The sequence below is a fragment of the Macrotis lagotis genome, chromosome 1 (genome assembly GCF_037893015.1).
Source record: "Macrotis lagotis isolate mMagLag1 chromosome 1, bilby.v1.9.chrom.fasta, whole genome shotgun sequence".
NCBI classification, from domain to species: domain Eukaryota; kingdom Metazoa; phylum Chordata; class Mammalia; order Peramelemorphia; family Peramelidae; genus Macrotis; species Macrotis lagotis.
In genome coordinates, this window is record NC_133658.1 from 515,531,593 (window position 1) to 515,545,500 (window position 13,908).

Sequence of the window (13,908 nt, forward strand, 5' to 3'; positions counted from 1 at the left end):
AGGGTCAGTGCTCTATCCACTGGTGCCACCTAGTTGGCCCTGACATATTTCCTTCTTACATGACCTGTATTTCCCATTACATATCTCCAAGACAGGAATTCTGTATTACAAAGAAAAAAAAGGAAGGGAAAAAAAGGCTCAGCAAAATTAATAAAGACAACAAGAAGCTGATGTGCAATGTTCCACACCCATGGACCCCATATTTCTATAAAGAAGTGGGTGGAGGGAAGTTTTTGCATCTTGTCTTGTGTATGGTCCCATTTTCATGTCAAAATCTTAAGTCTCTTTTGTTGTGTTGGTATTCAATTTACTTCTAGTTTTAGTCATTATGTAACTCATCTCCCTAGTTCTGAATACCTCACTATACATGATTTTATATGAATCTTCCCATGCTTCTTTCTATTCATCATATTGTTTTTTATGGTTTATTAAGATTTCAATTGCACTTCTATACCTCAACTTCTTTAGCTATTCCCCAAATGATGGTCTATCTACTTTGTTTCCAATTCATTTCTACTTGACATTAACCTCCATAGAAAAAATATACTTCATGACAGAAAAATGACAAATATTTTAGCTACAATATTTTAGCTACAATTTTGCTTAATTCTATACTGCTTTCAAGGTGGTGCTATCAATTCACAGCTTCATTAACAATGCAACTTTATGCCCATTGTCCCACCTCCTTTCCAAAAACAGGATTTCCTATTCTTTGTGCCTCTGCCATTTTTGTTCCACATTACTGAAAACTTCTCATTTGTTTGTGGTGTCCTTTTCTTATAAATATGATCTAGATTATTTTTTTTTTCCACAACATCATTAATTGTAATTTTCTTTTGGAGAACTGTTTGTTCTTTATCATTAAATGGCCTTTATGTTTCAGTTAATTTTCTAAATACTGAATATCAGACCCTTATCAGAGATAAGGGTTTTTTAAATATTCATAGATGGAATATTAATTTTCAATCATTTTTTTGGAATCACCTCCATTCTCTCTTTTTTTTTAAGGTCTTTGAAAGGCAATGGAGTTAAGTGGCTTGCCCAAGGTCACATAGTTAGGAAATTATTAAGTGTTTGAGGCCAGATTTGAACTCAGGTCCTCCTGACTCCAGGGCTGGTGCTCTATCCACTGCACTGTGCAACCTAGCCACCTGAATCACCTCCATTAAGATTTAGAATACTACATATATCTATTTTGAAATTCTTGTAGAATACTGTTGTAAGATATCAGTCCAAGCTGAATTTGCCAGATTACTGTTCAGTTGTCCTTGTAGTTATCAAACAAATAGTTATTTCCTATGTAATTTATGTTTTCAAATTTATCAAATACTGAGTCATTTGAGTTAAATTATTTTTGATTCTTCTATGTCTAGTCCATATAATTTTCTACATTTTTTTCTTTTTAAGTTTTTGCAAGGCAAATGGGGTTAAGTGGCTTGCCCAAGGCCACACAGCTAGGTAATTATTAAGTGTCTCAGACTGGATTTGAACCCAGGTACTCCTGATTCCAAGGCTGGTGCTTTATCCACTAAGCCACCTAGCCGCCCCAATTTTCTACTTCTTAACCAATATCAAATTTTCTCATGAGTACTGAGTTTTAATAGTTTGAGGTTTGAATTCTGATCTCTATCCCACACCCATATCTTGCTTTTTTACTTCTTTGCTCAGCTTTCTCACAAACCAATGGCTATAATATGAACAATTAAAAAGAATTCCTTAGTTCATAGCTGCATGTTCTATGTATTTCTACATCTGAAGCTCATCATGTACATTAGGATGTGTCATGTTTCATTTTCATTGTTTTGGACTTGTGGTTTATTGTGTTGATCAGAGTTCTGGAGTCTGGAATTAATTTGTTTTATCTGGTTATATAAATAAAATATCTCTTTGGTAGAAAGAGTGATACAGTAACATAATAATAATTATAGTATAGCAATTGTATAGTAATAAAATAGTATAGTATAGTAATTATAGTAATAAATTGGTTAACTAAACTTGGTAGTAGTGTTAAATGTATTATATTGGCACAGACAGGTAACGAATACTGAATATTCTTTCAGTTATATTGAGTAAATTGATTCTCATATGTAGTTTTATATTTTATTGATATTGTTATTAAGCAGCGAAGTTGTGCACTGAGATACAGAATAGGAACTGCGAGTCAGAAAACCCTGAGTTCAAATTTGGCCTCAAACACTCACTGTTTTTATTGTATCCTGGATTCTGCAATTGCTAAGGCAAAATTCTTTGTTTTTTAGTTTTCAGCTTTAAAAAAGGTATTTATTTTCTTGATCAGTTTCTTATTTCTCTACTATCTGTCATGCTATTAAGGAGGATAGTCCATCTGGAAAGATAATCTTTGACCATCTTTGTGACTTAATTTCTTACTCCAATCTTTCAGTGATATTGACGAATTTTCTGCAGTGCAGGGGAAAATTTTTACCTTTATATCATGGATCACTTATAGTGAGTTGATTAAAGCTGTGGAATCCTTACAATGTTTTTAAAAATATAGTATAAAAAATATAAAACAAGACAGGAGTAGAAAGTGAAATGATAATAATGAAATCCAATTATCAAAAATATTTTTCAAAAGTTCACATATCCAGCTTCAAGACCTCCTATTCTGATGTTTACTGGTTTTATTATAATGCTAGTTTAGGGTATTAAATAGATACTTTAAAGTGGCAGATAAGTCGTACAATGGATGGAACACTGGCCCTGGAATAAGGAGGATCTGAGCTCAAATTCAACCTCAACACACTTGACATTTCCTAACTGTGTGACTGGGCAAGTCACTGAACCGCAGTGTCTTGCAAAAAACAAAAATCGTACTAGAAAAAATCTTATGTAATCTTTTTTTTTGTTTAATATCAATCTAATAAATATTGTACTCTGTCAAAGGTTTTTTACCCACTCAATGATATTACGATGTACTTCGAGAAGTTTTTGTGTTTAACATAAATAATGGCAATTATTTCCTAATGGTGAACCATCCTTGTATCTGACATATAAATCAAACTTGATCATGATGTTTTATTTTTGATTTGTTCAACTACTGTGATCTTTCTACCTAAATTAAAAATTTTAGCACAAGAATATTTGTGTGTGTGTGTGTGTCTGTCTGTCTGTCTGTCTCTCTCTCTCTCTCTGGGGAAGGCTGTGAGGCATTCCAGGGCTAAGTGGCTTACCCAGGGTCATATAGGTAATGTCAAGCTTCTGGGGCACGATTTGAAGTCAGGTCCTCCTGACTCTAATCCTTTATCCACTGCACCTATCTGTTCCATGAATATACATTCTTGATAAGCCTACAATCCTCTTTAGTTTTTTTAAGGTTATTTAGTTCAAGTAAAAAGACAAATGAAAGACATAAGAAATGAATATGGCAGACTCTCAGAAACAATTTCTGCTAAGGTTTTTCTTGGTTGTACCTTCACAAGATCAATTTTCTTAAACTCTCTATGTGGTTAACTGTTACTTGGATAAGGTATGTTCTAAGTTGCTCTTTTCTTTCTTCTGGGTTCTATGATTTCACCATGTTCAATTTTATTTTATTAATTTACATTTTTTAAAATCAGGTTAGCTTAAGGGTTTACCAATTTTTAGTTTTCAGAAATTTTTTTTAATCAATTCTAGGTTTTTGTTTATAATTTATCCATTTCTCTTAAGTTTCAATTTTCCTCGTGTTAGTTTGGATTTGTTTTTTTTTTTGTTGTTTTCTATTTCTTTTAAAACGGTGTATTGTTTACTAATTTTCTTTTATAATATTGCTAATTTACTGGAATATGAATTTTTCTGAGGACATCTTAATTTGCTTCCAAGAATTCTGGTATGTTGTCTGATCATTATGACTGTCTGTAGTTATAATTTAAGATTTGTTTTGTGATGCAATTCATTTAGTATTTTATTATTAAATCTAGTTATCTTTTGATTGCAGTCCTTGAATTGCTATTTTAATTGTATTATGTCCACAAATAGTATCTTTAGAGTCTTTTTATGTTTACCTGCAATTTCTCTATACCCTACATATAGCTTATTTTTCTCAAGTTGTCATGAGCCATTTAGTTACTCAATGTTTCTGAAAGGAAGGCCATAAATCCTTTCAATTCAAATTATCCAGTAGTTCAATTCTAGATTTTCCCTGATTCTTTGATATTTCCAGTTGAGAGAATATTTAAGTCTCATTATTACGTACTGTTTTAGTTATCCATTTTATTTATGCACATAGCAAATTTTTCCTTTACTAATTTAGATCCTGTTCTTTTTGTTACACATATGACTGATATTGGTCCATTGTCTAAAGGTTCTTAAATAATGATGTTCTATCTTTATATCTATTTATGTGATTTTTAATTTTTGCTTTATGTGATAGAAATGATTGCAAGTCCTGATTTTTGAGAAATACCTGATACACAGTAAATTCCAGGATTAGAATTTGATTCTATGCCTCTTTTTTTCCTAAAGAATGTCCAGTAACAACATGTAAGAGCAGCAGCACCATAAAATCAGGCAATGTCCAGACCAGTATCACCTATCTAACCTTTCTTCTCCCCAGTCATCCCAAAGGAAGGCTAACCACAAAAATCCTCAATTCCTGTTTTCCCCTCACTATCCCCTCCTCAAATCTACCTCATTATCTCAGTCAAAACCTGTCCAAGTCTTTGCCTTCTAAAGTTCTTGATCCATAATGAACAACCCCCCCATAATATTGAATATTTCATACTCCTCCCAAATATTAACCTTCACTGAAATGAAATTAAAATACCCGACCGTTCCTTTCCTCCACTTAACCAACACCCACAACACAAATGATCCAAGAGAAAAAAACAGAATTCTTTTAGCTCCTCAACAACACTTAGAGGCTCTTTTGTTTTCAATATCATGCAGCAAACCTTTTCATAGTATCAAAATTAGGCAATTATGCATAATGGAATTATGGTAGTTGCAATCTGAGCCAGGTCACTTTCCCTATTTTATGATATTCTGCAACTGGCACAATTATGCCCCCTTATTTTTTCTCCCACAGGAAAAAAAAAATCAGATGTAAAAATTATAACCAATGTTTAAAACAATCAGTAATTATAAACTCTAGGACATTCAGGAAGAGGGTACAACAGAAGCAAAAAAAAAATTTACAGAGGGGCGGCTAGGTGGCTTAGTGGATAAACACTGGCCTGGGAGTCAGGAGTACCTGGGTTCAAATCCGGTCTCAGACACTTAATAATTACCTAGCTGTGTGGCCTTGGGCAAGCCACTTAACCCCATTTGCCTTGCAAAAACCTAAAAAAAAAAAAAAAAAAAAAAAAAAAAAAAAAAAAAAGGTAAAAAAAAATTACAAAAAAGGAAAGAAAGTAAAAAACAGACATGCTTATCTAATATTTATTACAAGTCACAAAAAATATACTGGTATAGTTAGATGCTATTTATCAAATCTAACTGGCAGAATTCTTCACTTGAAGTTCAACTCTGGCTCCTTATTATAGGGGGACAATCCAATGTTCAGGAGGACTGTGCCAGCAGAAAGGACTATAGCAAATTCTGCATCCTGACAAGCTGTAAAGTCTCATTTATTGTCTGTTTAATCACAAGGTGAAACTTTTTCAGTCAACCTAACTCTAGTCTAGTAGTAGTACGTAAAAAAACAATACCAGATTTAGAGTCAGAAAATCTGGGTTCACATTCCAGTTCTTCTTTATGCTACTTTTGTTAACCTTAAAGCAGGATATTTTACCATTTTTTTGGCATTCAGTTTCTCTATGTGTAAAGAAGATGATTAGACTAAATCATCTAAAAATTTCTTTTCAGCTTCAAATTCTATAATCCGACTAAATCAAGGGGAGTGTCAATATGCACTGGAGTATGTACTCTGATGAAATCAACATCTTTGCATAACTTAAGTAATTAGGCATCATGGGTACTACATATGAAAATTTGAGAAACAGACTTTTTCCCTTTAAGTATCAATTAAAATTTTTTATGAACTTTATTTTAATAGCAACAATCAAAACTTCTCTAGTTTGGAAAATTAATACCCTCATTATATATCAAGCCTTTTGCTAAGTAAGGGACATCAATAATAGATACAAAGTATTGCATCAAAATATAGTGACGTTCAGGAGTTACTGAAATGTAGATTATCAGTTTACTCTCATTCCAAATAATTCTACACTATAAATTTAACCATTAAATTGATATACCAATTCTTATTATCACTCTTTTCTTCATGGTCAATAGTTCTACTTCTAGCTTTGTTATAACATCAAACTGTCTATTTTAATCTTAAAACATCGTTGATTGTTTTGATGGTGTAACAAAACTGGTCACATATAAAAGTTAGACAATCTCTCTCTGAAATTAGGTCTACTATTAGAGAATAAACTATTTTTGGATAGATTACATTTTTTTCCCCAAGAGGCTTTCTGACTTACTTCCAGATTTATGGGTGCTATCCAAATCTCGAAGAGTGACAAAAGTTTAAGTGCAGCATTAGTATTAATTTCACTGGCACAAGGAATTCCTGAGTGAGGAAAATATGTCCATCAATTCAGGAGGACACCAAAGAGTGCTGCCTAGAGCACTGGGAGATTAAGTGAATTGCCCAGGATCACACCGAGTTTGTATCAGAGAAGTGCTCTGAACTCTGATCTTCCTTATTCCAAAGTCAATTTTCTATCTACTGTGCCATACTCCATTTTATTTATTATTATTTCCTAGCTTGAAAAGAATGAATAAATTCAATATAGTAAGGATGTTCGATTGAATTTTTCATTTACCTTTCAAATGTTATGCTTTGTTCATAGTCTATGTTAATGGAATCAAAATTCAGAAATTTAAAACATTAATTTGTATGACTCAAGGATCTGTTTACCTTAAAGCAATCAAAGAGATGATCAAGTTGTTCAGGAGAAAAATCCCAAGCCAATTTTGCCAGGAGATCATGTACATTCTTTACAATGGCTTCATGTTTTCCTGCCTGCATAAAAGAGAGAATAAATCTTTACCAAAGAACAGAAGGTTTAAGGTACTGTCTTTCAAGAGGTTCAAAACAAAAACTTTGAAGCCATCCTTGAGCTAAATCAAAATCAGCTAATTCACTCAAAGATGAATCTTCTCACTATTAAATAAAAACAAATAAATCATTAGCAAGGATAATGGCAAAAATGGTTAAAAAACTGTCTAAAGATGAAGGTTAAATCAAATTCTCTAGATGAATTAAACAGTGCCATTTGAAAGAAGCAAAAAAAATTTTTTTCAGGACTGGTCATAGGTTAGAAATCTGTCACAGATACAAGAACAATTAACTCTACTTAATTATGGCTCCAATTTTGACAAAAGTGCAGAGCATTTAGAACTAAAAGTCAATTACTCATCCTGAAAACAAAATAAAAGTTGTAAGAACATTGCTTCTCCTGAAAGTTTAATATTGTATTTCCCTTTGACTGACAGAAATATAGGTTTATGGTTTATTCCTCTAGTATGCCTTGATATTCTAATTTACAGAATTATAAGTTATTCTATTTAGAATAATTGAAAAGACTAAACTATTGAAGATATGAACTAACAGATGTCCACACTTCTCTTAATAAACATCACCATATGCACTATTTTGACATAATATTTTGTAAAACTTATTATATAGGAAGATTTTCATCTCATATTCCTTACCTGTGCTGCCCAAATATTGTCAAGATCTTGCAAGGTAAGAGCTTTTTCTTTTATAACAAAACGAAGAATTTTCTCCAGCTTTTCTACATACTGTGGCTGATGAAGACTATCTCGTAAAACTATAGATAAAATATTGTTCTGCTGTATCCATTCCTAAAGGTAAATGCAAAATACAGTTTAAAAGCATCAGAGAGGTTAAAAGCAGAACCACTAAGTAAATGTAAAATAAGGCTAAGTTTTAAAAAAACTATCAATGGATCATCTACAGAGTACTTCACTCCTAAATTTTAAAACTATAAATGAAACACACAAAAAACTACTTATCTTCTACAATTTTAGTTTATCTCTAAGAAAAAGTTTCACTATTATTAAATTTCATATAGGAAATAGTATATTTAATTATAGCTCTTTTTTCTTGTCTTATTACTCCTCCAAAATAAATCAACATGTATTTATTCAGCAATTATGTTCAAGGACACAAAAGGATACAAAGACAAAAATGGAAGTTTCTGCCTTCAAGGAGTTTACATTCTATTGAGAGACACAAGATAGACAAATTTATTCAAAATAAATTCAAGATAATGGAGAAGGAAAGGAGGCCTTCATAGCTGAAGGAATAAGAGTGGGTCTCATCTAAGAGGTGACAGTTAAACTGAACATAGGGGTTTCTAAGTTGTTGAAGTAAAGAGAGATTATCCAAAACAGAGGAACCGTCTTTGCAGGAATCCAGACATGGGAAATGGAGGATTGAGCAGAAGGAACAGTGAGAGAACAAAGAAGAGAAGAAAAAACAGTAAGGTTTCAAAGGGTCTTAAATGTCAACCAGAAAAATCTGTATTTGATCCCACAGGTAACAGAGAGTCACTGAATTTTTCTATGTAGGTTTCAAGAGTTGACAATATCAATATAAATACTTCATTTTTTTTCAAAATAGGCACTATTCTGCATTTGGAATGTAAAAAAATAATATTGTCTGTACTAAAAGTAGCTCATTATCTGCCAGGATAAGACTGAGCCTGAATGTGTAAGCAAGTTAGGAAATGATTAGGCTTGGGGAAAACTGGCTACCTAAGCATAAACATTCCCATGAGGTGTTAACTGGATGTCCAGTTCCTGGGATCCAGTAAACACCATCCAAAGTGGATCACACTGACTCTAAGGCTTCTTTCTTTGAAGGCAGATTTAAGTGAGAAGCCCAGGGGCCGTTCTTTGGAATCTCCTGGACTCCTCAGCTATTTGAATCCAAATGTTGCTATTCCCTCACAGGTGAGGCCTGATGGTGGTAAGAAAACCTTTTTTGTGATAGGTTATGACTGATTGTGGTAAGATGATCTTATTGTGACTTGTGATTTTACTGAGACTTTTTCTTTAGTGAAACTTATAATTTTAACCACCTATTAAATTTGATAACTTTCATAATCTAAGACTTGTGGTCATTTCTCTTCTGAGCTAAACTGAAACTAAATTACAGTTGCAGTTACTGGTTGCTTCGCAATACATACTCTCAAACACAAACTACTGCATACAAAACAGTTTTCCCATCACATTAATCTGTCAAAAAAAGTGAAAGCACTTCAGTAAATTCCTACATTAATGATATGTTTTATTAATTTGTCTATCTTTTACTATTTAAAATACAGTACACATTTAGAAGCAATAAAAGAGTGGGTTTCTTTCTTTTTACAATTCCAGGTTATAAAACTTTGTGGAAAATGCTGAATGTGAAACCTAAGTTGAAGAGTAATATGTATCCAATTAATGAGAAATTGTCTTAAAAAGAAAAGATTCTTCTCTGGTAAATGCTGCATTGATGTACTTTCCATGTACCACTCTCCTCTAGATATTAAAGTTTTCTTTAACATTTAACTTAACATTTACTAAAAAGTCTTTGGTAAAACAATGAAAAATAATTTGAGAAATAATATACCTCCATAGTCATGAATTATTCTTCTCCACAAAACTTTTCTCCAATAATTTTTTTTTTTGCAAGGCAGTGGGGTTAAGCAACCTGCCCAAGATCACACAGCTAGGTAATTACTAAGTGCCTGAGGCTAGTTTGAACTCAGGTCCTCCTGACTCCAGGGCCGGTGCTCTATCCACTGTACCATCTAGCTGCCCCTCTCCAATAATTTTTGTTAGAAAAATTATTTATTACTAAGAGTAGCATTTCATCATCTTAATCCATGAAGTACTCAAAAAAGGGGAAGGAAGACTATAAATAAATCATGCTTCACAAATTATTCCATCCTCATCTTATGTGATATATTCTACTGAAGTTTAAATACCTTATGGGTAACAACATGAATACTAAAAACACAGGAAAAAAGAAAACAAAAACCCTAATATCTAAGTAAGGTACAAGGTTCAAATATCTCATGAATCTAGATTTTTTAATTTAAATTTATTTTTATTAAAGATATTATTTGAGTTTTACATTTCCCCCCCATCTTGCTTCCCTTCCCCCTCCCCCCCACAGAGAGCACTCTGTCAGTCTTTACTTTGTTTCCATGTTGTACCTTGATCCAAATTGGGTGTGATGAGAGAGAAATCATATCCTTAAAGAGAACAGAAGTCTAAGAGGTAACAAGATCAGACAATAAGCTATGTTTTTCCCCCCCCAAATTAAAGGGAATAGTCCTTGCACTTTGTTCAAACTGCACAGCTCCTTATCTGGATACAGATGGTACTCTCCTTTGCAGACTGCCCCAAATTGTTCCTGATTGTTGCCCTGATGGAATGAGCAAGTCCTTCAAGTTTGAGCATCACTCCCATGTTGCTGTTAGGGTGTACAGTGTTTTTCTAGTTCTGCTCATCTCACTCAGCATCAGTTCATGCAAATCCCTCCAGGTTTCCCTGAAATCCTGTCCCTCCTGGTTTCTAATAGAACAATAATGTTACATGACATACATATACCACAGTTTGCTAAGCCATTCCCCAATTGAAGGACATTTATTGGATTTCCAATTCTTTGCCACCACAAACAGGGCTGCTATAAATATTTTTGCACAAGTAATGTTTTTACCCTTTTTCCTCATCTCTTCAGGGTATAGACCCAGTAGTGGTATTGCTGGGTCAAAGGGTATGCACATTTTTGTTGCCCTTTGGGCATAGTTCCAAATAGCTCTCCAGAAGGGTTGGATGAGTTCACAGCTCCATCAACAATGTAATAGTGTCCCAGATTTCCCACATTTCTTCCAACAATGATCATTATCCTTCCTGGTCATACTGGCCAATCTGAGAGGTGTGAGGTGGTACCTCAGAGAAGCTTTAATTTGCATTTCTCTAATAATTAATGATTTAGAGCATTTTTTCACATGGCTATAGATTACTTTGATCTCCTCATCTGTAAATTGCCTTCGCATATCCTTTGACCATTTGTCAATTGGGAGTGGCTTTTTGTTTTAAAAATATGACGCAGTTCTCTGTATGTTTTAGAAATGAGTCCTTTGTCAGAATCATTAGTTGTAAAGATTGTTTCCCAATTTACTACATTTCTTTTGATCTTGGTTACATTGGTTTTATCTGTGCAAAAACTTTTTAATTTAATATAATCGAAATCATCTAATTTGATTTTGGTGATGTTCTCCAACTCTTCCTTAGTCTTAAACTGTTCCCCTTCCCTTTCCATAGATCTGACAGGTAGACTAGTCCTTAATCTTCTAATTTGCTTATAGTATTGTTTTTTATGTCTATGTCCTGTAACCATTTGGATCTTATCTTGGTGAAGGGTGTGAGGTGTTGGTCTAATCTAAGTTTCTTCCATACTAACTTCCAATTTTCCCAGCAATTTTTATCAAAGAGGGAGTTTTTATCCCAGTGGCCAGACTCTTTGGGTTTATCAAACAGTAGCTTACTATAATCATCTCCTGCTTTTACACCTAGTCTATTCCACTGGTCCACCACTCTATTTCTTAACCAATACCAAACAGTTTTGATGACTGATGCTTTATAATATAATTTTAGATCGGGGTAGGGCTAAGCCACCTTCTTTTGCACTTTTTTTCATTAAGCTCCTGGCAATTCTTGACTTTTTATTTCTCCATATGAATTTACTTACAATTTTTTCTAACTCATTAAAGTAATTTTTTGGAATGTTGATTGGTGGGGTACTAAACAGATAGTTTAGTTTTGGTAGAATTGTCATTTTTATTATATTAGCTCTACCTATCCATGAGCAGTTGATATTTGCCCAGTTATTTAAATCTAATTTAATTTGTGTGACTAGTGTTTTATAATTGTTTTCAAAAAGATTGTGAGTCTGTCTTGGCAAATAGACTCCCAAATATTTTATATTGTCTGAGATTACTTTGAATGGGATTTCTCTTTCTAGCTCTTCCTGCTGTTTCTTGCTAGATATATATAGAAAAGTTGAGGATTTATGAGGGTTTATTTTATAACCTGCAACTTTGCTAAAATTGCTAATTGTTTCCAGTAGTTTTTTAGATGATTTCTTGGGATTATCTAGGTAGACCATCATGTCATCTGTGAATAGTGAGAGTTTTGTCTCTTCCTTCCCAATTCTAATTCCTTTAATTTCTTTTTCTTCTCTAATTGCTGCTGCTAACATTTCTAATACAATATTAAATAGTAGTGGTGATAATGGACATCCTTGTTTCACCCCTGATCTTATTGGGAATGGCTCTAGCCTCTCCCCATTGAATATAATGCTTATTGATGGTTTCAGATAGATACTGCTAATTATTTTAAGGAACAGTCCATTTATTCCTACACTCTCTAGTATTTTTAATAGGAATGGATGCTGTATTTTGTCAAAAGCTTTTCCAGCATCTATTGATATGATCATATGATTTCTGACAGGTTTGTTGTTGATATAATTGAGTATACTAACAGTTTTCCTAATGTTGAACCAACCCTGCATTCCTGGAATAAATCCTACTTGATCATAATGTATTATCCTAGTGATGACTTGTTGTAATTGTTTTGCTAAGATTTTATTTAGGATTTTTGCATCTATATTCATCAGGGAAATAGGTCTATAATTTTCTTTCTCTGTTTTAACTCTTCCAGGTTTAGGTAACAGTACCATATTGGTTTCACAGTAAGAGTTAGGCAGAGTTCCATCTTTCCCTATTTTTCCCAAAGATTTTATATAGGATTGGAACCAATTATTCCTTAAATGTTTGGTAGAATTCACTTGTGAATCCATCAGGCCCTGGAGATTTTTTTTAGGGAGTTCAGTAATGGCTTGCTGAATTTCTTTTTCTGAGATAGGATTGTTTAGGTATTTAATCTCTTTTTCATTTAACCTGGGCAACTTATATTTTTTGTAAATATTCATCCATTTTACTTAGATTATCAAATTTATTGGCATAGAGTTGGGCAAAATAGTTTCGAATTATTACTTTAATTTCCTCCTCATTGGTGGTGAGTTCACCTTTTTCATTTATGATACTAGTAATTTGGTTTTCTTCTTTCTTTTCTTTAATCAAATTGACCAGAGGCTTATCAATTTTATTGTTTTTTTCATAATACCAACTTTTGGTTTTATTTATTAATTCAATAGTTTTTTGCTTTCAATTTTATTAATTTCTCCTTTAATTTTTAGAATTTCTAATTTGGTACTTAATTGGGGATTTGTGATTTGTTCTTTCTCTAATTTTTTTAGTTGCATGTTAAGTTCATTGATTTCCTCTTTCTCCAATTTATTCATATAAGCATTTAGAGCTATAATATATCCCCTGAGAGTTGCTTTTGGTATGTTGTTTCATTATTATCATTATCTAGGATAAAATGGTTAATTCTTTCTATAATTTGTTTTTTGGTCCACTCATTTTTTAAAATGAGGTTATTTAGTTTCCAATTTGTTCTGGGTCTATATCTCCTTGGCCCTGTATTGCATATAACTTTTATTGCATTGTGATCTGAGAAAGATGTATTCACAATTTCTGCCTTTCTGCAGTTGATCCTTAGGTTTTTATGTCCTAGTACATGGTCAATTTTTGTATAAGTTCCATGTACTGCAGAGAAAAAGGTGTATTCCTTCCTATCCCCATTCAGTTTCCTCCGTAAGCCTACCATATCTAATTTTTCTAACAATCTATTTACCTCCCTAATTTCTTTCTTGTTTGTTTTATGATTCGATTTATCTAGAGCTGATAGCAGGAGGTTGAGGTCTCCCACTAGTAGAGTTTTGCTGTCTACGTCTTCCTGTAATTCTTTCAACTTCTCCTCTAAGAATTTGGGTGCTGTCCCACTGGGTGCATATATGAATCTAGATTTTAA

General features: G+C 32.9%; 1 protein-coding gene across 5 annotated transcripts in view; it reads right to left on the reverse strand.

Moving 5' to 3' along the window:
* Positions 1–13,908, reverse strand: part of USP9X (ubiquitin specific peptidase 9 X-linked) — a 174,239-nt gene that overhangs the window by 116,170 nt on the left and 44,161 nt on the right. For all 5 annotated transcript variants that reach the window (XM_074214169.1, XM_074214168.1, XM_074214167.1 and 2 more), the window contains exons 9-10: positions 7,666–7,818; positions 6,869–6,973 (exon numbers count right to left, since the gene is read on the reverse strand). In XM_074214169.1, the coding sequence (XP_074070270.1) occupies positions 6,869–6,973; positions 7,666–7,818 (258 nt within the window). The remainder of the gene's footprint in view (positions 1–6,868; positions 6,974–7,665; positions 7,819–13,908) is intronic.